Source organism: Etheostoma cragini, chromosome 4, assembly GCF_013103735.1.
Source record: "Etheostoma cragini isolate CJK2018 chromosome 4, CSU_Ecrag_1.0, whole genome shotgun sequence".
NCBI lineage: Eukaryota > Metazoa > Chordata > Actinopteri > Perciformes > Percidae > Etheostoma > Etheostoma cragini.
In genome coordinates, this window is record NC_048410.1 from 26,345,330 (window position 1) to 26,366,656 (window position 21,327).

Sequence of the window (21,327 nt, forward strand, 5' to 3'; positions counted from 1 at the left end):
CTGAAGGCAAAAGGGGGTCCAACCCGTTACTAGCATGGGGTACCTAATAAAGTGGCCGGTGAGTGTAGATAGATAGATGGATAGACGGATTAGTGATTCAGTCATTAAAAGTTAAGTGACACGTGACTCTTATTTGAATAGCAGTTGATTAAAAACACTGCAGCCACAGATAGGGCAGAGAGATAAGCACATTGTTGCTTTTGTCCTGTCATGAGATTTGTTGATAAGAATGTAGAATATTACCAGCCGTGTCTTATACTCTTTTTATCATATAACCCAAAATCCAATATTACTTTTTCAACCTTTAATTAAGTCAATATTCATCTTGCCATGCATTTTCCTCTCCTGCATTTGTTATGAGAACTGACGCTGCCTCACAGATGCTGAGTCCCATTCCAACCCTAAGACCATGACACAGCAGTTTTTATCACTGATGATTGGGGCTCAGTGGTTGACTGACCTCTTCAATTGTGTTCAGTGGGATCTCATTTTAACCAGTTGAATCCTGTTTGGTAAACTAAGATAATCCACTATCAAGCTAATACTACACTACTGGATGATGACGTTGGGACATGATGGATGAGTTAGTTTCACTGTGCTATGGACACTGAGGAGTTAATTGGGGTGGGGAAAAAAAATCAATACAGCATAGTATCGCGATATTTTCAGTGGCAATACTGTATCAATACACAGGTGCCAAGTATGGATCTTTTATTATATGTGTGTTGGTCAGTTTGTCTGCAGCAATAAAACTGAAGTGATATGAACAAACAGATAAATGTTTCTTTTTAGATGAAACAGATGTTGACAAAGTTTCCTTTTGGGGACATACTTTGAAAGAAGGGAAAAATTAGGAGTTGGAAAATGGTTTTGAATTGCAACATAGCACAGAATATTGTAATTGGGTGTAAAATCGCAATAATATTATATTGCGGCATAAGTATTGTGATGATATTGTATCAGGAGGCGCCTGGTTATTCCCACCCCAGGAGTTAGTGGAGGATATAGTTGGATTAACACCATGCTTCTTTTCCCACTTAAATCAATACACGCCCCAGTGTTTTCAGTGGTTGAACAGTTAAACACTAGTTGTTGCTTCCTGGTCTTCCAGCCCTGAGGAACACACTGTATGTATTGCTATACAAAACTGCAGAACAGAGGGATCCTGCTTCTGCATGCTGAACGCTGACAATGTCTGGCCTGTCACATTCCAACTGTGCATCCTCTCAGTTCTGGGGTAGTCTGAGTGGGAATGAGTGCTCTATTGTTGGTGATTAATTACACAGATCACGGCTTGTCAACTCTGGGTTCTGTTCAGAGACAGAGAGGAGCATGATTCTTGAATATACGTGGTATATATTATGTACTAAATATTATACTGTATTTCCTCATACAGTATAATATTAAATATTATAGGAACGTTATTAGTGTTGGTGTTTTGGTTTATTTATGGATATAGAAAGACTAAAGGTAAAACATGTAAAAGAGATGAACATTTTTTCCACTATGGCCTTCAAAAGGTAAAAAAAGAAAAGAGACATACACATCAAAAGTACCAGATAAAACACCCTGAACTACAAAGTCCAGTCTAGAGTCTATTTTCCCCTAATTATCTATTTTATTCCAAAAGTAAACACTAACTTATGTTTAAAATCCCTGTTGGTTTTTGCCATTTTAATATTAAGAGTGGAAGACTATTGCATAATATAATATAATATAATTGTGTGTTAGTGTTGTATCTGTGTATTGCTGTTGCTGATATGATTTGACACAATAAATAAGATGTAATTGAGTTAAAATTGGTTGGTCAGTTTACAGTTGGTACACTGTGTTGTCCAGGTGAAAACTGAAAACACTTTGCTTCTTTAATACATTTTTTCTTGCTTTATTCAATGTTTTCTATGTTTTTCCCCCCAGATCCCGCCAGAACATACACCCCTTAAACCAACTTATTACCAAAAGTTCTACAATTATTGTTTCATAAGTTCAAGGTCAGTGATGCTAATTTATGTTATTTTATACCTAATTTCTGAGTTAAAAAGCAGAAATTATGAAATATTTTGATAATTAAGTTAAAATCCAAGGAGGACTTTTGTCAGAGTTTAGTAAGAAAATCATTTTTAAACCATTTTCTTTTCATCCAAATGCTGTAAAATATAACATCCGGAATTCAATGATGTTGTATTAAACCAACTTTTTGTTTTTGTTTTTTTCAATTTGGTTAAAAGAAACAAACTTTGTGAGTAGAAACTAGTAAAATGGGTCAAGTTTGACCCTGAGGACAAGAGTAGGGTTAAATGATCTCTCGTTGTTTTAATAACTATATTATACTATTTACAGCTGCCCAGCTGTTTAGAGTTTGCAAAAGTCAAATATATTGGAGCTTACAAGTCGGAATGTCAATTCCGATATGACATGAACGCGGCGGCATGAGTGCCACATACGGGGTAGGGTAATCAGTAAGAGATGGACTTCGATGGTCTTTTCATGGGATTTGTTTACAATTACAAAATAATTAAAGCCTTCTCCTTAAATTTCTTCATTGCAATTGTATTTTAAACTACATGTGAGGGTATTTGGGGCTGCAGATGCTCAGTGGTAGAATGGTTGCCTGCCAATCGGAAGGTTGATGGTTCAATCCCTGGCCCTGCAGTCCCATGTTGAAAGTGTCCTTGGGCAAGACACCGAACCTGAGTTGCCCCCAATGCTGCGCCTTCTGAGCGTAAATGTGTGTGTGTTTATCTGATGAGCTGGCGGCACCTTGTGCTTGGAACCAGCCTCGGCCACAGTGTGTGAAGGGTTTCTGTACTATGTGAAAGCACTTTGAGTAGTCGTTGAGACGAGAAAAGCACTATATAAGAACAGTCCATTACATTTCCAATCTAACAGCAGTAAATCAAGCTTTAAAAACACAGTAAACATGTCAAATGTAAATTAGTGTCAGTTATTTCCAAGTGGGCACACCCAGCTAACTTTCATGGAAACATACTCATGACTTTCCTGAGTATTCTCTAGCTTTACTGAACATCTTCTCACATACCCTACAAATTCAATCATTCATTGTCAAAATGTTAAGAATTCATACAAATACGAGGTATTTCCAACCTTTATTGAAACAGAGCCCAGATATGCACAAAGTCAGCAATAAAAACAGTTTTCTTTTATTTCAAGCAAATGGCTTTAACATCATGTACAACCAAGGACTGTCATTTTGAAATAAAGGGTCAAGTCATCTGAACAGTGTGTCCAGTGAGGCAGAGTTGCATAGAAAAGTGTTGCGTGTAACAAAAGTGACCCATTACTCAATGGAGTTTAGTCAACTGTAGTGCTGGTGCACACTAGACAGGTTATTCAAACACGTCCAGGGGCAGCTACACACACTTAAGAGGAATATGTTGAGGGTTTGCTTGATTCTCTTGAAATTTTAAGTACCTTTCCCTAAATTCAAGTAAAATTAAAGCAGTTCCTCAAAACTCAGAATAAAGAACTGTGTGTGAGCAGATATCCCAAGCTAAGCACCACCATTAGCTCACCATCAATTCAAGATGATTATTCCTACCCTACACAAAAATACTGCACATACATTATGGGAACTGATGTACCATTTTTCACAGAAGTTGAAGAAATTAGCCAAAGTACATCATGGCCTGTGTTGAGCTAAAGGTGTGTAAACATCTGAACCAATGTAAACCCATTTCTCACAATGCATCAGCACAAACAGAAACAGTCAAAGCAACAAAGAGACGTCAAACGTCACTTATTCCAAACCAATGTGATGCATTCAAAATCCCCCAAAACTGCACACATCTAACAAATACTTTGATGAAATTAAATAAAAGTTTGGAAATCTACCAGGCTGTCTCTGAGGAATGTCTTTGTTAGAAATAAATGTAAGTATGGCTCAGAAAAGGAAATGTAAAAATCTGCAGAAACATGAGGTAGTAAAATTTAAAAAGAAATAGGATTCTTTGAAAACATTCAGGGTCCCAGTTTAGTTCAACATAACAGACTTCAGACCTTTGGTTTCAGGGCAAAAATATCAACCGATAAACAATATTCAGCTGTGGTTCACAGTACAAATGTTCCAACACGCTTCTAAGCTCGTTTTTCTTCTTCACATCACAGGCAGAATTATTCGTCACCACTATGCCTGGGGCTGATTTTAGCAACGCTTAGATTGAGTGTCGTTATTCCTCAACAAGAAACACATCCTAGTCATCACAGCTTAGAACTTGTAATCCACCTGAAACGCTCAGCAATAGCTCTGCGGCTTTGCTCCTTCAAAAGGTCCCATGGCATGAAAATTTCAATTTGAGGTTTTTTAACAATAATATGTGTTCCCCCAGCCTGCATATGGTCCCCCAGTGGCTAGAAATGGCAACCGAGCCCTGGGTATCCTGCTCTGCCTTTGAGAAAATGAAAGTTCAGTTGAACCGATCTAGAATCCTGCCCTGTATGAAGTCATTAGGGGCAAGGTTACCTCCCCTTTCTCTGCTTTGGCCACCCAGAGAATTCGGCCCACCCATGAGAGAGAGACATCGTGGCCTTCAAACGAGCAAATTTGCAGTTGGTCAAGGCCACACACCCAGCCTCCACCTTGCCCCCCCTCCTCAAAAGCTACAGACTCAGAAATGGCACATACTAAGGAAAGCTCATTGTGAGACTGGCTCTAGTGGCTGTAGTTCTGCAGCAAGCCTTCTGATATGTTATTAGGGGACCACTAATGCCTATATAAAAGAGACTTCAGATAAGGTATTAGGGGACCACTAAGGCCAAAGAGCACCATGTCATGGGACCTTTAACATGAATGGCACCTGTTCAAACATTCCATCTTCAGTTCCCTTTAAAATTAGATTTTACTCAACAGTACATGTTCTACAGAAAAACAATATAATTAAAAATAGTAAATAATACATGTATAGTAACAATACATCTATCATTCCTCACTGCTCCATAATCAAACCCAAAATACTGAAGAAACTAAATTATCAAGACCATGTACCATGAATAATGTATTTGGAGTGCCAAATAAAAGACAAATATAACAGCCGATCTAAATGTTACCTGACCAGCAAATTCAAGGCACCATTAGGTATAACTGATGAGATTACAGTGAAAATCAAAGTGTGCATGAAATCAAATCAGCTGTGCTCAGCACGGTGTGTGTCGTGCATGTCTCCAGGACATACTCTCACCCATTACGTGTCTAGTTTCTGCTTTTCTTTTCGACATGTACTTATAACAGACATTTCACTTTTATGTTTGTAAGAATATGAAATTTAAACATGAACTTTTTAAACTATTTTAACTACAATTATCCTTAAATGTGACCCGGGATTCCCTTACAAAAGTTCTTTATCCACATGTCCATGAGAAACTCTCAGACAGATCTTATGCTAACTAGGGTTCATTATTTGAGCATTACATGAAGGCAACACTAATATGAACCTTAGGAAGGTGCCAAGTGATCAAAACCCAGGCTAAAAATATATAGCATTATCCAGTTTCCAAGTGCAAGACATTTGTTAAATGATACAAATTCTGCATTATTGTTAAGTTAACGATCACTTTAAAAGCATTTGATGCTTCAGGAGTTTGCAGGCAATGCTGGGAGTTAAAGAACATGATGACTATAGTACTGAAATCACAGGATTTAGATTAACAGTCTCAATTGAATTTACAGAAAACTGACTTAATATATGAACATGTGAAACTGTGTATATAAATTATAATATCACAGAAGATTTTACAGTCATTCACTTCTAGCGACCAACCATGACTAAGATCTGATAAGATCCGAGATAAACCAACAGATCTGGAGAAATTCAAACCCAACAACAGAAAAAGGTTGACACTACTTTTGTCAGTACATAAAGCCGTCAAATCTCCCTGGGGCAACACAGGGCAACAACGTTCCCTAGTGTGGCGACCACCACCACAGCATAGGGAATACAATCCAAACTGGCAGCAAAGTTAAACATCTGACATTAGACCAGACTGAAGTTTTAGACAACTGAAACTCCACCACTTGAAGCGAGTGGTTTCCAATAGCAGTGGGCATCTAATGTTTTCATCCAATATTATCAAAATGCCCAATACCTGGAGACAATTGCTACTACACGCATGCACGCACGCACCTTAGCTTACATTTACAGTCAACCGATGCTCTGTCTTTTGTTAAGCAGTGTCACCATAATGTTTTCTGATGGGAATTTCTCCAGAACTCGATTATTTGATGGTTACATCCGTTTAATCAAGCTTCCCACTAAACAGCAGGATGTGTTCATGCTTTATCATAATATGCAGGTCAAGACAAACATTCTCTTTTGAATTGGCAGATGACCTCACTGTGAAAATAAAAATCCCATTTCAACATCCAAACTTGATGAGTCACGAGCTTCCTTTGCTTCTCCTTTATCTTCACAGTCTTCAGATCAAAGCAGCTGGACCCGCGCTGATGAAGCAGCTCCCGGTAGAATCACAAGTCTGCAGAGAAAACATCAATATTGTCATTTAAAATGTTTTGACAATTTACAGTAGGTCTATGTGGGACAAAGGCTCTGAAACTTGCTCCAACAACTGACGTGTCAGCTCAACAGAAGCTTGTACAAGTAGCTGCAGCTACTCCGTGTTGCCTGCACAGAGTCAGTTTTTTCCCTTAATCGGAAGTACACGCATATTTATAGCGATAAAGATTAAGTAAACATTGGAAGGAATTCTCCTTTAAGTGCTAGTAATGGGTGGGGCTTTACAGGTCATATTCAGTAAATAGCTAATATGACATTGTCCCATCCAGCTGTATAACGGCAAAACTAATGTAACAGACTAGTTAACATCTGGGCACCCACTGCCAGCGGACACGGCTGGGAAATGAATTGTAGTGCTCCGCTCTGCTGTTGTTGTAGCTGCTGCGTAGGGGGTGGAGGGTTAACCCATTCAAACAAACAGTCGACTTGGGTATAACCATGAGTCATTGATGTGAAAAGGGCTCTAACAAAGTTAGGTAGGAAATAAATGGCATTAAGGACATGCTGCATGTACAACAGGTTCTACAGTTGTGTAACATGATTTCCCTGAGTAACCGGTTTTCTATGTGCAAAAACCCTCTTGACTGTGTCAATAAGAAACGCTGGCCTCAGGTAAAACTGCTTTGGTGGACTATTACATTAATAACTAAACTATGAACTCTTGTTTCACAAACTATCCCTTGTTCTAGCTTCTGTTGAAAATATTTGATGCCCCTCTCTGTTTTTAATTGTATTTAACAGAATATCTGGTAATGCTGTCAAAATGAACAATTTGCCAACATCACTTTGGGCTTTTTTTTTTTTTTTTTGGGCATTTTAGGCCTTTAATGGATAGGACAGTTGAAGATGTGAAAGGGGAGAGAGAGGGGGAGTGACATGCAGCAAAGGGCTGCAGCCCGCAGAACCCGGGCCGGCTGCGTTGCGGAGTGAACCTCTGTATATGGGCACCCGCTCTAGCAACTGAGCTATCTGGGTGCCCTAGGGCTTCAGGAAATGTTGATGTACAGTACATGTTTCACAAATTTTCAGACCAAGCAAAAAATAAACTAATCTAGAAAATAAATGCTAGGTTTAGTAATACTAAAAACCCAAAGCTGCAGCCATAAAACATCAGTAACTTAATAATAAGGTTTCTTAGCAATATGCATCACAAGAACTTAACAAATCTTAGCCTTGGTGCTTTACATGTTCTCTTCATCACACGTCTGATATCAAAGCTCAAATACTCTGCTCCCATTAAAAATATATTGGTTTGCTTGCAGAACAGCAGTCAGCAGCTCTGTTGTTTAAGCAGACACTGAAGCTATCCGGAGGATATTAAACAGCCAGCTGCTTTACACAGCCTGAAGACCGTTTGGCATACGGGCAGCCAGAGACACATTACTAACATTCTACCAAGCTGATCTGAAACCTGAATAATAATGTGCAGCAGTCACAGCATGAAGGTTGCACCAGCCTACAAAAAGACCTATTTCACAGCAATGCCCACAAAGTGCTGAGAGCCACACACACACACACACACTCACAAAGTCAGTCAGTCAGTCAGTTTATTACTCGACACTGTACTCGAGTGAGAGTTCTTGAGATCTACCGGACATTTTTATAAGTAGAGTGTTATTTACACACTGTGTAGTGTATTGAAAGAGGAACCATATTAACTGTTATGCTGCCAAACAGCATGATGGGAACAGCTTGCTCTTTGCCACCCGCTACAGTGCATTCAAAAAACAGATGTAGAAAGACAAACTGGAGATGCTACAATGTAGCGAACTCAAACATTTAAGCAGCAGCAATGTAACTTTCTAGAATGAAAACCTTTGTTCATGGAAATAGCCTGGTCCCAAATTAGCTAGCTACTAACTGTTAGCAAATGACGCATATAATCTGGCATTGCTATGGGATGGAACTCTGTCATGGCAAGCGTGTTGCTCAGGAGACAAGGAAGCGTAGGGTCGAGTGTAGTGATAGACCAATTTATCAGCTGGCAGATATATCGGGCCGATATATGCGTTTTTACCGCTGCTGCGTTTGCCGATAGTTTTTTCCCGGCATTATATACAGACAGGCATCCGCAGGCAGCTCTGTTTTGCTGGACACGCTGCAGTTCACGTGGAGACCATGCACTGCCCCTCTCAACCCGTTCCCAACAGAAACATTTTAACAGCCCTGCACTAGTGCAAGCAAACGACACACATCTGGTACAAAAACTCTAAATTCTGGCTAGATGGTAATTGAATGAGTATGGATACTGTAAACTGTAGCCACTGGAGGACTGGGCATTAAAAAACAGTTTTTTTGGGGGTTTTTTTTGGAAAATTTGGTTTTGATTCAGATCTTTGGTTCCAAAACACACGCAAGTTTTGGTTTCCATAGCTGCCATCGTACTTCCAGGAGCACAGTATGCACAGCTCTACTGTGCCTTTATTTCAAGTTGAAATAAAAATATCCCTCTTATCTGTGAAATAAGCATGTGATCCGTTTCAACTCCACCCCTCAAAGATTCGGAATCAAGAATTGATAAGAGAATTGAAAGAAAGAAAGATATTTGAAAAATTGGGAGGGACACATACACTGTTCAAATCCAAACAATGACAGACCCTAAGAAACTGTTAGTAAAGCTGACATAGTAACAGTGAAGGTTTTTTTTCAGCGTATGAGGAGTGGTGGGACACGAGGTTTTTACTGAGGCAGGCCAGCTGTCAATCACACTCATCAGGCAGCTGACCGCAGGGCACAAACAGTTCCAAATAGCTCTCAGACTCACACAACAACACACTTTGCATGTCCGACTTCGTGTCAGCATGTAAACCAGTGTGTTGAGGATTATCATCAGCCATTGTGCAGCAGTGAGGAGCCAGAGCCCCAGGGACTGCTGTGCTTCGAGATGCGGTCATAGTTTCCACACGCACTCTGTTACATAACAGACTTAAAAGAGGTTCAGGCGGGTATTGAGAGCTATATCCTGCAGTCCTCAGAGACAACACAGTTAAATGACCAGTGCTGACTTGTCAATTTTATGTAGCATGGGAATTTGCCATCAGATGGAATGTAACAGAACACAGTTTGTTGCTATTGGGTACCTAACATCACATTATGCACTATGCTTGCTCTTGGGGGAATTACTAGAATTGTTGGGACTTTATAAATTATAGCGTGGTCTAGATCTACTCTATCTGTAAAGTGTCTTGAGATTATTGTTATGATTTGATACTATAAATAAAATTCAATAGAACAGCTAGAACAGTCTGGTGTGTTCAGAAGATTACATAACTTTACTGTAATGGAGCCTGTAAAACCAGGTAAAGACACCACCTATCATATTACGATATCCAAAATCTAAGACGATATCTAGTCTCATATCGTGATATTGATAACATTGATATTTTGCCCAGCCCTACCTGAAACTACAACTTAATCACCATAGTTGCCGCCAAAGAGAATTAAGCGGGAGAAGGCACCTTCGGACACTGATTTGAGTCAACCCCTAGGGAGAATACAAATCTCTGTGTTGGAATTGTTGGAACTTAAGGAATACTCAGTCCACTCTGATTGTACAGTGGTGTTCCGATTGGCTTTACCGGGTATAGCTTCATCTTCTACAATTAATTGTTACAGTTGGTTAACAAACACAAAACAGTAGCTCTAAACACAAACCAGGAGTAGTATCTCCCAATATTCCTTGGAATGACACCGCTATCAATTTCATAAAATGTGTATTTGTATTGTATTAAAACACAAGTTAAAAAAATGGCTCTACAATAGAGCATATTTAGAGCAGGAATGTTCTTTAAAAGAACAGTCCATCCTCAAAGACCCAACATACCTGGTTAAACATGTGGTCTGTATCTGAATATATAATCTGGAAAATGACATGATTATTGGCATTTATACTTGGGATGAATAAGTGTTCTTGTTATCCCCATTCTGGATATTAGATTGGATCTCAATGTGCAAATTAGCTGGCAGACTTGTCAACCAACCTGGCTTAATTGTTGTGAAACTTGAAAGCAGGGTTAGGCAGCAGTGTTAGGTGACCTATTAACATGCTCACAGGATTCCTTTCTCAAAAATGTGGCCAGACTACAGATTGTATTTAACCCCGACTGAAATCTGGTCACAGTGGCCCTCATTTATCAACCTAACCTAGAAACCAGCGCCAAAATCCTCTTACAACAGGCTTCATGTGTGATTCATGAAACGTTCGTATCACACCAATCAGAGCGTAAGAATGGTCGTACTTTGATAAATGCAGCGGCTGGAAACAATCGTAATTTAAATATCACGCCCCCATATATTCTCGACATTGAGGCCTCGCCCCTACTATTTACAACATGGCCAGACGTAATCCGGCTAAGAAGTGGCACTTCTCAGAAGTGGAGATTGAAACCCCGGAAAAATGGAATTGAAGGCTGTAGGAAGAATGAGGAATGGAAAGAGATCACAGATGCGATCAACAGTGTTGCCGTAGTAAATCAAACTTTATACATCCTTGACTGTGTATGCTATACTCGTAATAGTATTATGCAGGCTTATATTGCAATCTCTTAGGCCTACATGTAGGTGTACCTATATTTAAAATAACACAGTAGCAGAGTTTATGCGGTGTTTTTTATTTTACTTGTTTTTTTCATGAGTTAGATCCAGACAACCGTGAGCTGTGAGACTAGACCTCCACCCCAACCCTGTCTTATGACAGCAGAGGGGCTGGAAAGACAGAGCCATCAGCCCATAATCAATCCGATGGATCGCTCCACCCTGGCCCGAGTGTGTACATGTGCATAGAGGTCTTTACATCTGCATCGACGTGTTTGTCCTTATCAACGTAAGAATGCTCTCTGACCTTAACTCTACAAACAGCGTTTAGGTCAGAGAGCATTTTATGGAATGGGAATTTAGTATTGGATTGGTTTGATCCTTTGGTATCCCTAATCAAATCTACTTACATTTATTTCTTGACACTTGTAAGTAACAATAGCAGGCACTACCAGTTCTTGGCTGAGAGGGCAGGAACACTAGGGTGTTTTTTTCTTCTTTAACAAACAAGTACAGACCACATGCCATGCTACACACAGAATTAACATTAATAAACTGCAACCAATCAATGTATTCATTTAGTACTAGCAGACTGGCAGGCTGAGAGCAGAGCAGGAGAAGGCAGGTCAGCTGGGGAGTTTGCAGTTGCTCCACCCACCCCGCTCACATAATATGCACTCTTACCATCCCCCTACATGAGCAAGCAACATGAAGCAAGAACAAACAACGGCAAACAATATAATACAATGTCATCTGAAAGTCATTTCAGAAGGGGGGGGGGGGGGTGCAAGACACTGAGCACATACACTGAAGCAGACACTAAAGTTACAAAACATGGAAAGACACTAAAGGCACATTGAGACCAACAAATGCAAGGGCAGTGATGTAGACAGAAATAATGTTGTTGTTGTGTTGAGTATACGGTACTCACACCATGGATTTTGGTCTTCTGCATGCAATTAGATAGACCTACAATCAAAGATGGGAAGTAACAAAGTACAAATACTTTGTTACTGTACTCAAGTTGATTTTTCAGATATTTTTACTTTACTAATAATTGTTTTGGCAACTTTTTACTTTTACGCCTTACATTTTAACAAACATATCGGTACTATCTACTCCTTACATTTTACAGAATTGGCTTGTTACTTAGTTTTGTACTAAAGGTTGTCCATCAGGTGTGATTGTGAGTGCATGTTGGACACGCGCCCCACACCGCGAGCGGGCGCCTACGGCAAAAAAAGCGAGAGAAAAGAAAAAGAGACTAGCTGTCCGGAGGATAATCAGCTGAGATTGTGTGTGAGCATCCTTGAGAACTGTATGTCGTATAACTTACAATATGTTGTCAGTGGATTTTATTGGTCTATAGTTAGCTAGTGATTTTGTGGTTTGTGTTCTTCAACTGTTAACTAGGTTACACCTGGCTGTTGATTTGTAATGGCGATTGTGTAACGACCTGGCTCACGTTTGTATTTTAGGTGCATTATTTATATGCTACATTAGCTACACTGCATTAAGGTAAAGTAATTAATAGCAGGTTTATTGTTATTATTTACTAACATTTATGATTCCTATGCATTGTGTATGGTAGCCTTTACAGTTTTATTTCTTTCTTTCTTTCTGGCATTTAAAATGTAGACAACGTTGTAACCTGTCTGGTCCAGGTAGCTTTGTCATTTGCAAGGCTACTTTTACTTTTATAGTTTAAGTAAATTTCCAAGCTTGTACTTTGTTACTTTTACTTGAGAAAAGAAGTTAAATCAGTACTTCTACTTTTAGCAGAGTATTTTTTAACAAAATTATCTGTACTATTACTTTAGTACGGAAAGTGAGCACTTTTGCCATCTCTGCCTACAACCAATCAAAGCAGTGAAATGTGACCTACAAGCAATCAGAGCAAAGAAACGGTATAGTGCTATGAAAACGATTCATAGACCTAAAATTTTTTTTAATATATTTTTTATACGTGTGTGTATATAAACATACATACAGTATATATACACACATATATGAAGGACTCAGGTGTATCTGCCACAGCAAATGAAACATTAGCTGTCCGATTCAGCAGGTTTATACAAATAGTATTTCCACGTTAATCAAGAGGTTTAGTAATTCATAAAGAAGGCAGATAGCACACTAACTGGTTCATATAGGTCATATGGTAATTATTATAAGGGCTGATATTAGATTGTGAACAATTAAAATGTTTCCATGATCTGCCTTTGCAGAGAAATTGTTTTATGTTGACTGATAGTCATCCATCCGATTGAACCGCATCTCATCAAATCAATTGTTGCACGTTAAAATGTAGCCTAGGCTACATATCTAGATACATGTTCAATCGTCTATTAAAAGGAGAGATAGAGACCCCTATGGATCAGTGAACAGCGAGTCGCCGGCAATCAGCTAGCCACCAGGGCATTCTCTGCTCAAGACGCCATCAAACTTGCTCTGGTCCATGCTCTCACACTGTGGTAAATATATTGGCTGAAAAACACTGAAAATCTGAATGTTATATTATAGAAAACAGAATTGGGGTAATAGTCTCATTTTCCCCCCCATACTTATTCAAACTTATGACTAAAATCAAATTCCATACCTTTCGATAATGTGTAGCAACATTGTACAAATAAAAAAAGGATGACATTGTGGATTGTGATCCTGCCAGAAAGAAATCATGACATATTATTGCAAGGTGATTATATGAAGATGAAGGCATAAGTACCTGTGAAACAATGTGGTTGAGGGTCATGTGGCACACATAACCTGGTCCACTCTGGCCTGCAGCTCAAAAGCATCGGGCCGGTCCTGAGGGTTGACGGCGAGCATGTCCTGCAGCAACTTCCTCACTCCATCGGACATACACGACCTGCGTTTCTGTGGGATGTTCAGTACCATCTTTGGATTCTCTAGCAGTGCCTCGCCCACCGGCACAATGTCAACTCCTTGTCTCACATAAGAACCCAGCAGCTCCCGCTTAGATTCAGCATCAATGAAGGTAATTCTCTCCAACATGGCCCAGATAATGATGCCTAAGGCAAATATGTCAGCTTTGGCTGTGTAGTGACCCTCCCACACCTCAGGAGCCATATAGAAGTCTGAGCCACACGCCGATGACAACCAAAACTTGTTGACGTTAACGTTTTTGTTCTTGTCTTCGCCTTCTTTACGTTCGTTGGAGTGTCCTAAACCAGCGCACACTTTGCTCAGGCCAAAGTCAGCCACCTTGAGAATTGGAGCCCCCGACTTCTCTGAGATAAGGATGTTGTCAGGTTTGAGGTCTCTGTGGACAATGTTGTTTTCGTGCAGGAAAGCAACGGCGCTGGTCAGCTGCAGCATAAAGCTGTTATTGGTTAGTGGGTCGGGCCGCCTAGACAGGATGAACTGGTTGAGATCGCCGCCTTCACAGAACTCCATGATAAACCAGAGGTAACAAGACTCCTCTGGAGGACCAAGCACTCTCTCACCTGCAAAGGATACACACCGGTCATTCACACAGTGATGCAATGATACACACTACTTCAAACAGCTACATGTGCAAAGAAAAAAGAACTGTTTTGGTTTTAGAAAAAAAAAATACATTGCGCCATGAGCTACAAATATGGTGTATAATTATGTTGTGTTTATTTAATGCAACACATTGCTTGTGAATAATTGTTACTAGAGCTGGTCATTATCTAAATATCGATATCATGATGCGAGTCTAGACATTGTCTTAATTTTGGATATTGTGATATGGCATAAGTGGTGTCTTTTCCTGGTTTTAAAGGATACATTACAGTAAAGTAATGTAATTTCTGTTCTTACAAGACTGTTGTAACTGTTCTATTATTTGCCTTTACCCACCTAGTCATATCCACCTTACGGATGATTATTTATCAAAAATCTCATTGTGTCAATATTTTGCAAAAGCACAAATAGTCAACACTACAATATCGTATTGAGGTATTTGATTTTCTCCATATCGCCCAGACCTAATTGTTTGATTTGATACTAGGCTGAAATCATTATTCTTTCCCAACAGCCGGTGAATATGCACTTACTGTTTGACGGTAAGCTTACCACTCCAAACTCCTCGAATGTGCCCTGCCTTTCTTTATCAGGGTGTTTCTTGAAAAGGTTACGTGTTGGTTGTATTTATCTGAATCGAAACACGGTGAGACATTGTGGAACCATTACACAGCATCTCTAACATGCTTTGCAATGCATTTTTGATGTTGTTAGAGGAGAAAATTCATTATTAATGACCCACTGTAAGCCAAAAGTGGTGTATCCATTATGAATAGACTGTCTACTATTTATGATGCTAAAACCCCTTCAACAAGTCTTTGACTGAGATGCATATTTCAAATACCGGTAACCCGATCAAGTGCCATAACTATAAAGGAGGTGTAACTGCACACAGCTGGTTTAGAGTGCTGGTCATTCTGCGTATTACCGTACTGTAATTTATCATAGAAACCGCAAAGGAAACCAGCACAGCACAGTATGGTAGGAATAAAAGGAAACACTTTGTTGACGTGGTGGGTTTGGTTTAAGTTAAATGACTATCAAAGGAATGTGTAAAACACCTCTGATAATTCTGCCAACACAGCAGACTTCATTTTAGTGACTGTGCCTCGGGAGCTGCCTCACAAAATCTACCCTTCCCCCAGCGAGTCTGTGTCATGGCGACAAAAACATTGCTAACTCCTGCTCGGAATAAGTAGTCAGAACTACATTAAACATTTCTTCTTTTTTTCATTGTATACATCGGGTGACCACCAGCGTTCATAGCTACAACACTGCAGCTAGTTTCTGAAGTGTTGCTTTTTATTAGGCATTAATCTAAACGAAAATGCAGCTCTTAACATAACGTTACACAGCTAACGTTGAAAAGCCTCACCACCTTTTAGCGAAGTCTCCACCAGACGCAGGTACTGTTTGGACCTTTTGTTCCCATGACTCATTTTCTGAGCCATACCGTTCCTCTGTAGCACACACTCTTCCAGTTGCACCACATTTTGATGCCGTTTTTCCAGACTTGCCAGCGCCCAGAACTCCTGCAAGGCGAGCTCTACGTTTTCCGGCGCGTCGCATCGTAGTTTCTTCACGGCAACTTTCGCACCAGTCCTCCGGGCCACCGCTTCGTACACCACGCCGTATGTGCCCCTTCCCACCTCCCGCAGGAGGCTGTAACGGGGCGCCATGACCCTGCGCTCAAGACTGTCCTCCTTGAAAAGGCCAATGTCCTCCTCCATGTCATTGCCGTCTTCCGCGTTTCCAACGCTCAAACACCGCAGCACACTGGACTCGTCAGCTCGTGCTACGGCTTGTTTGTAGGCTCGCGCGCTCCTCGTGCGTCTCCGCCAGTCGTCCTTACCGACTGTATCCATACGTATTCACGATTCAAACATTACATAGAAAAACGTCCACATGTTGTCAACAACTGCAGTGTCCATGCGACCGCTCGCTATCCTTTCTCTGAACAGAAAACAACAAAGGCAGGCTAAAGAAGGGAGGAGAATCAACGGGAAGATGAGTGAACTCGATACACTACATATCAGCATTTCCGGTCAAGACCTTCTAAATAAAACCACACACAACGTGGTTCTTTAGATTAGGCAGACTAGAAGATGCAATGGCGTATCGCTGCCCTCTGCTGTTTGTTGCAACCAATCTTTAACATTGATTTTTATTTAATAGCCTACCACTGGCTTAGAAAGTGCATTTCAGATCCTTCACTTCATTAAAAGTAGCCTACTAAAACCACACTGTAAAATACTCTGTTACAAGTAAAAGACCCGCATTGAAAAACGTTACTTAATTAGTATTGTATGTAAGTATGTATCAGGAAAATGTAGGCCTACTTAAAGTATTAAAAGTAAAAGTACTCAATGCAGAAAAATCTTCACATTTTAGAAACTGGAAATGATGAATGATTTCAGCTTTTTATAAACTACATGTGTTTCGTGTGCAAAACTCTTGCTGTAATTAGTAAAGTGACAAGTAATTTAGGCTGTCACATTATAAGGTGGAGTAAAAAGTAATATTTCTCTCTAAATTGTAGCAGAAGAAAAGCAGGAAGTGGCATGAAAAGAAAAGACTCAATTAAAGTACCAGTACCTATAATTTGTACACTTGAATGTACAAATGATGTACTGTACTTAGAATGCACTTAGTTACATTCCACCACTGTCCAATACTGCAGTCCAATAAAGCTGACCCATCAGTTCCTTCATCTTAGTCCAGTCATCCAAGAACAGATGGAGAAAAAACTGTTTCTTCAGCGGCTCCCAGGTCTCTGAAAAGCTTTTACTCCATAGAACATATTCTTACACCGAATCTCTGAGGTCATTGTACCTCCACATTCACAGCTTCCGTCCAGCTGTTTCCCAGTCAGAGCCAGCCCACTCCTAAACCCACAAGGCTCAAGTCTCATCTGAGTTACGATGACATAATTCTTTCTTTTGCATGCAAAATTGCTTTTTGCTTTATCCAACTCATTTGCTTCTTTTCTTTCTCCCATGTTTTCTGCCACATTTCTTTAACTGACTTGTGATGATTGAACTACACTCTGAGCAATATTCTCGCTTACAGATAGCTCCATCCAGGGGCATGGCACAACATTTTTGGCCCGGTAGAAAAGCATTTTCTATGGGGCCCTCCCCACATCCACAGCAATTCATTCTTGCATCTTTTTGGTCCCGGATACTCAGTCCCCTTTCCCCCCTAGTCCGATGCCCCTAGCCTCATCGTCTGCAAAAAATGAAAGTCCAAATTCTTTTCCCACTCTGCTAAACATTCCATGAAACTGAAATGTTAATTAAGCACAGTCACACATTGGGTGGTTGTGCTCTCAATGTTCTTCAGATAACTCTCTTCAAATCCAGACCTAAATTTACCTATTGCATAAAAAGTTCTTAATCCAGTAAAACATTCTTCCTCTAATTCCAGCATCAAAACCAATCCTTCCATCACATGTCAGATGATTTTTTTAAATTCCAAGAACGACTGCAACTACTGCTTCTTTATTTGCTTTAGCTGTTTCTAATGTCAATGTCTAACTTCAAGAGAACGTCCATAGTGGACCATTCATGCCCAAACCCACTTCCACTTTCCAGCAACTGCACTAGTCTGTCTGTAATAATCTGCTCCATTATTTCTACAAAGTATTGAAGTCAGGGCAATAGGTCTTTAAGGTAAACTGGTTCCTTCAAATTTGAAAATTGGGAATATTACAGAATGGTTCCAATCTTTAGGAAGAGGCACACATAATTGATTAGGGCAAGTCTTCCAGACTGTTTAAATAATTAATAACCCAATCCATCTCTGCATTGTATCACCAGATAACATTATGCATGAATAACAGAAGACAATTGGATGTTATGGATGTTTTAGGTCCTAACTTAGTACGAAAGTATTTTCAACAGTTTTCCGTTGCTTCTCTTCGTCTATCTAAGGCTCTAAGTCTCTTGTATTCAATAAAATACATCTAATTCTCTAAGGGTGTTTTCACATTTTTATGTGCTCTTTTTGTAACTCAGAGCTCAAACTGCCCAGTTACACTCCTCATTCAACCATGGGACCATTGGACTTCTTTAGGAGAATTTTTTCTCGGGATTTGACAAAGATGCTGCTGATCACTGGCTTAGCTTGTGAGTCATTCCACTTATCTATTCAGAGTATATTTTATAGTCAGTTTACTAAGAAAAATCCCTTAATTACATACCTTATACTTTTCAGGTAAAATATTTGGCCCCTGATAAAACGCTTTAAACATATTTAAAAAATCCTATCTAGTAGATTGTAAATGTATAGTCTGGAGGGCTAACAAAGGACGATCACATAGATGAGTTAGATAGGTAACATAGGTTACTTACCAATGGGAACAATAATAACATCTGCTGTTAGATATTCAGTCATTAAACAGTTTTACAATTTTTTTTTATTCTGTCATAAATTAGAAGAAATAAACAAACTACAGTTTTTCCACCGTACCTGTACATCCGTCTGCCGTGGTTAAGGACTGGCCCATCCTCATTGCTGACCTGACATAGGACACTTTATGTGACTGACATAAAAAAATATGATCTTCACGCGATTAATGTTGCACATATTTATGGAAGCCCATAGCGGACTTAATTAAAATAATAATGTAAAACTCAAAACGGAAATGTTATTTCACGATGGCATTAGAATTTTTCACAGATGTAGTATCTTATTTGAGTAAAAAGGAAAATGTAATTTTCAAACAATTAAAAATTAAAAATTAAAATATCATTTGACATTTACTTTTTAAAAACTTAAACCTACTTTACAGTGGACAATATTCAAATGCAATAAGCAAACTAGCGTCCTCAGTCTTTTATAATGTCTTTGCTGTAGGTTTAAGTACATTTCCTGCGACACTGTTGGAAACATTAATCATCACTTTGTCACAAACGCTCCAAGTTCATAGCAAAATACCAATTCAATTCAGTTCAATTATATTTATAGTATCAATTCATAACAAGAGTTACCTCAAGACACTTTACAAATAGAGGAGGTCTAGACCACACTCCAGAAAATATTTCTTTTGTAAAATATGATATATTCGCAGATAAAATATTTGTGTTTATTCATTCTTTATTTCCATACTTTCACTAATATATAACAAAATATAACGTTTGCTTGAAACGTTTTATATTTAAAATAGATTTCTTGTTGTTAGGACAAATTCTTTGGGTTGGTTTTTATTCCAAGAAAATTTCAGTTTAAAATAAACATGGCAAATACATTAAGGTTAATACATATTATAAATAATATGTATTATATACGAATATAGTAAAGTAAGGTGACAAAATATAATATCATTACATTTCTGCAATTAGAGTGGATGGGACTAACAAACTAACAGGACTTTCCCCTGGGAGCTCTAGGTTTGAGTCCTGTATGACACAAGAGTCACGTCAGCATACCATGCGTATCCTTTAGAAAGTAACATTATGTCTCATAAGTATCTAATAAAATGTGTTGACAAATTTAGTGGAATGGAGTATACTTTATTGGGACAGATAGGCCTACTTGTTCCATATATATAATGTTTTATTTAATCTAAAAATAACTATACCTAGTATAAGCTTGTCTTAAAACGTTACTGTGCAACTTTTTGATATAAATGAACGTCAGTAACATTTAAGCCAGTTGCAACAAAACTAATTAAGACTATCAGCTCCACACAACTCTCTCTGTATTTCTCAGTACGGCTATGTTAACATAATGTGTCGTCCGGAGACTTTCCTGCAGAAACTCAAGTGAAGATAATGACCTCTTCTGAAGAATCCATCATGTTTTTTTTAATCTTCTGTGTCCTCCTTTGCTACTAGCAATTGTATGAAGGAGAGGTGGGGGCACTAGGCTTGTATCATGTGGACATGCCAAAAGTTTTGTTGTCGTTATTATGTAGAAGTCCTCATGGGGGCGACAGAAAATACGCACTTCCTGTCATTGTGTTATTAAAGCGTCCATATTATGCTTATTTTCAGGGTCATAATTGTATTTTGAGGTTGTATCAGATTAGGTTTACATGGTTTCATTTTCAAAAAACACCCTATTTTTGTCGTACTGCACATTGCTGAAGATCCTGTTCACCCTGTGTGTTTAGGTCACTGTTTTAGCTACAAAGTGAGACATCTCACTTTTCTCCTATATTTGTTGTAGCTAGGTAAGATCACATCAGCTCTTTCTCCAATTTTGGTCAGTCCAAAGCAGGATTAGCTGGGGGACTTCTTCTAAACGAGGGGCACTTGTGAAATACCTGCAGAACAGGGACATGGAAGTAGTTCTTTTGGAGATTAGGGTGAACAAGTGTGTGTTGTAGCTGTGTTTTGCCATTGAGAACGAGCTAACATGCTAGTGAGAGCATGCGCTCCGGTTAGCCACCTTGTCTCAGCTCTTGACATAGAAACCGTGCAGACTTTGAACAGCTCATTGTATCTTACTCAAAACAACATGGGTAGTTTTTTTTCTTCAAGTTTGTATGTGTCTGCAAGAACCAGAAACACAAAATTAAGATTTTTTTCATAATGTGGTCACTTTAGTTGTAGTGCTCACTGGATCAACTGGATTGTCCCAGAACACGGACAGTTCTTTGGCACAGCTTACATTTGGGTAAAGCCAGTAGTCCCAGCATTGTGATGAGTCTATAAGAGCTCCGGACAGAGCGATGATCCATCCATCCATCTTCGACCGCTTATCCGGTATCGTGTCGCGGGGGCAGCAGCTCCAGCAGGGGACCCCAAACTTC

The 21,327-nt window shown here is 39.3% G+C and overlaps 1 protein-coding gene across 1 annotated transcript; it reads right to left on the reverse strand.

Moving 5' to 3' along the window:
* Positions 1-4,113: 4,113 nt before the first annotated feature.
* Positions 4,114-16,597, reverse strand: LOC117943543 (serine/threonine-protein kinase 35-like). The gene is made up of 4 exons (XM_034869740.1): positions 15,949-16,597; positions 13,786-14,527; positions 4,797-6,486; positions 4,114-4,278 (listed from the first exon to the last, which is right to left on the reverse strand). The coding sequence occupies exons 1-2, from the start codon at positions 16,433-16,435 to the stop codon at positions 13,809-13,811; spliced, it is 1,206 nt and encodes a 401-aa protein (XP_034725631.1). The 5' UTR covers positions 16,436-16,597; the 3' UTR covers positions 4,114-4,278; positions 4,797-6,486; positions 13,786-13,808.
* Between the last annotated feature and the right edge of the window lie 4,730 nt (positions 16,598-21,327).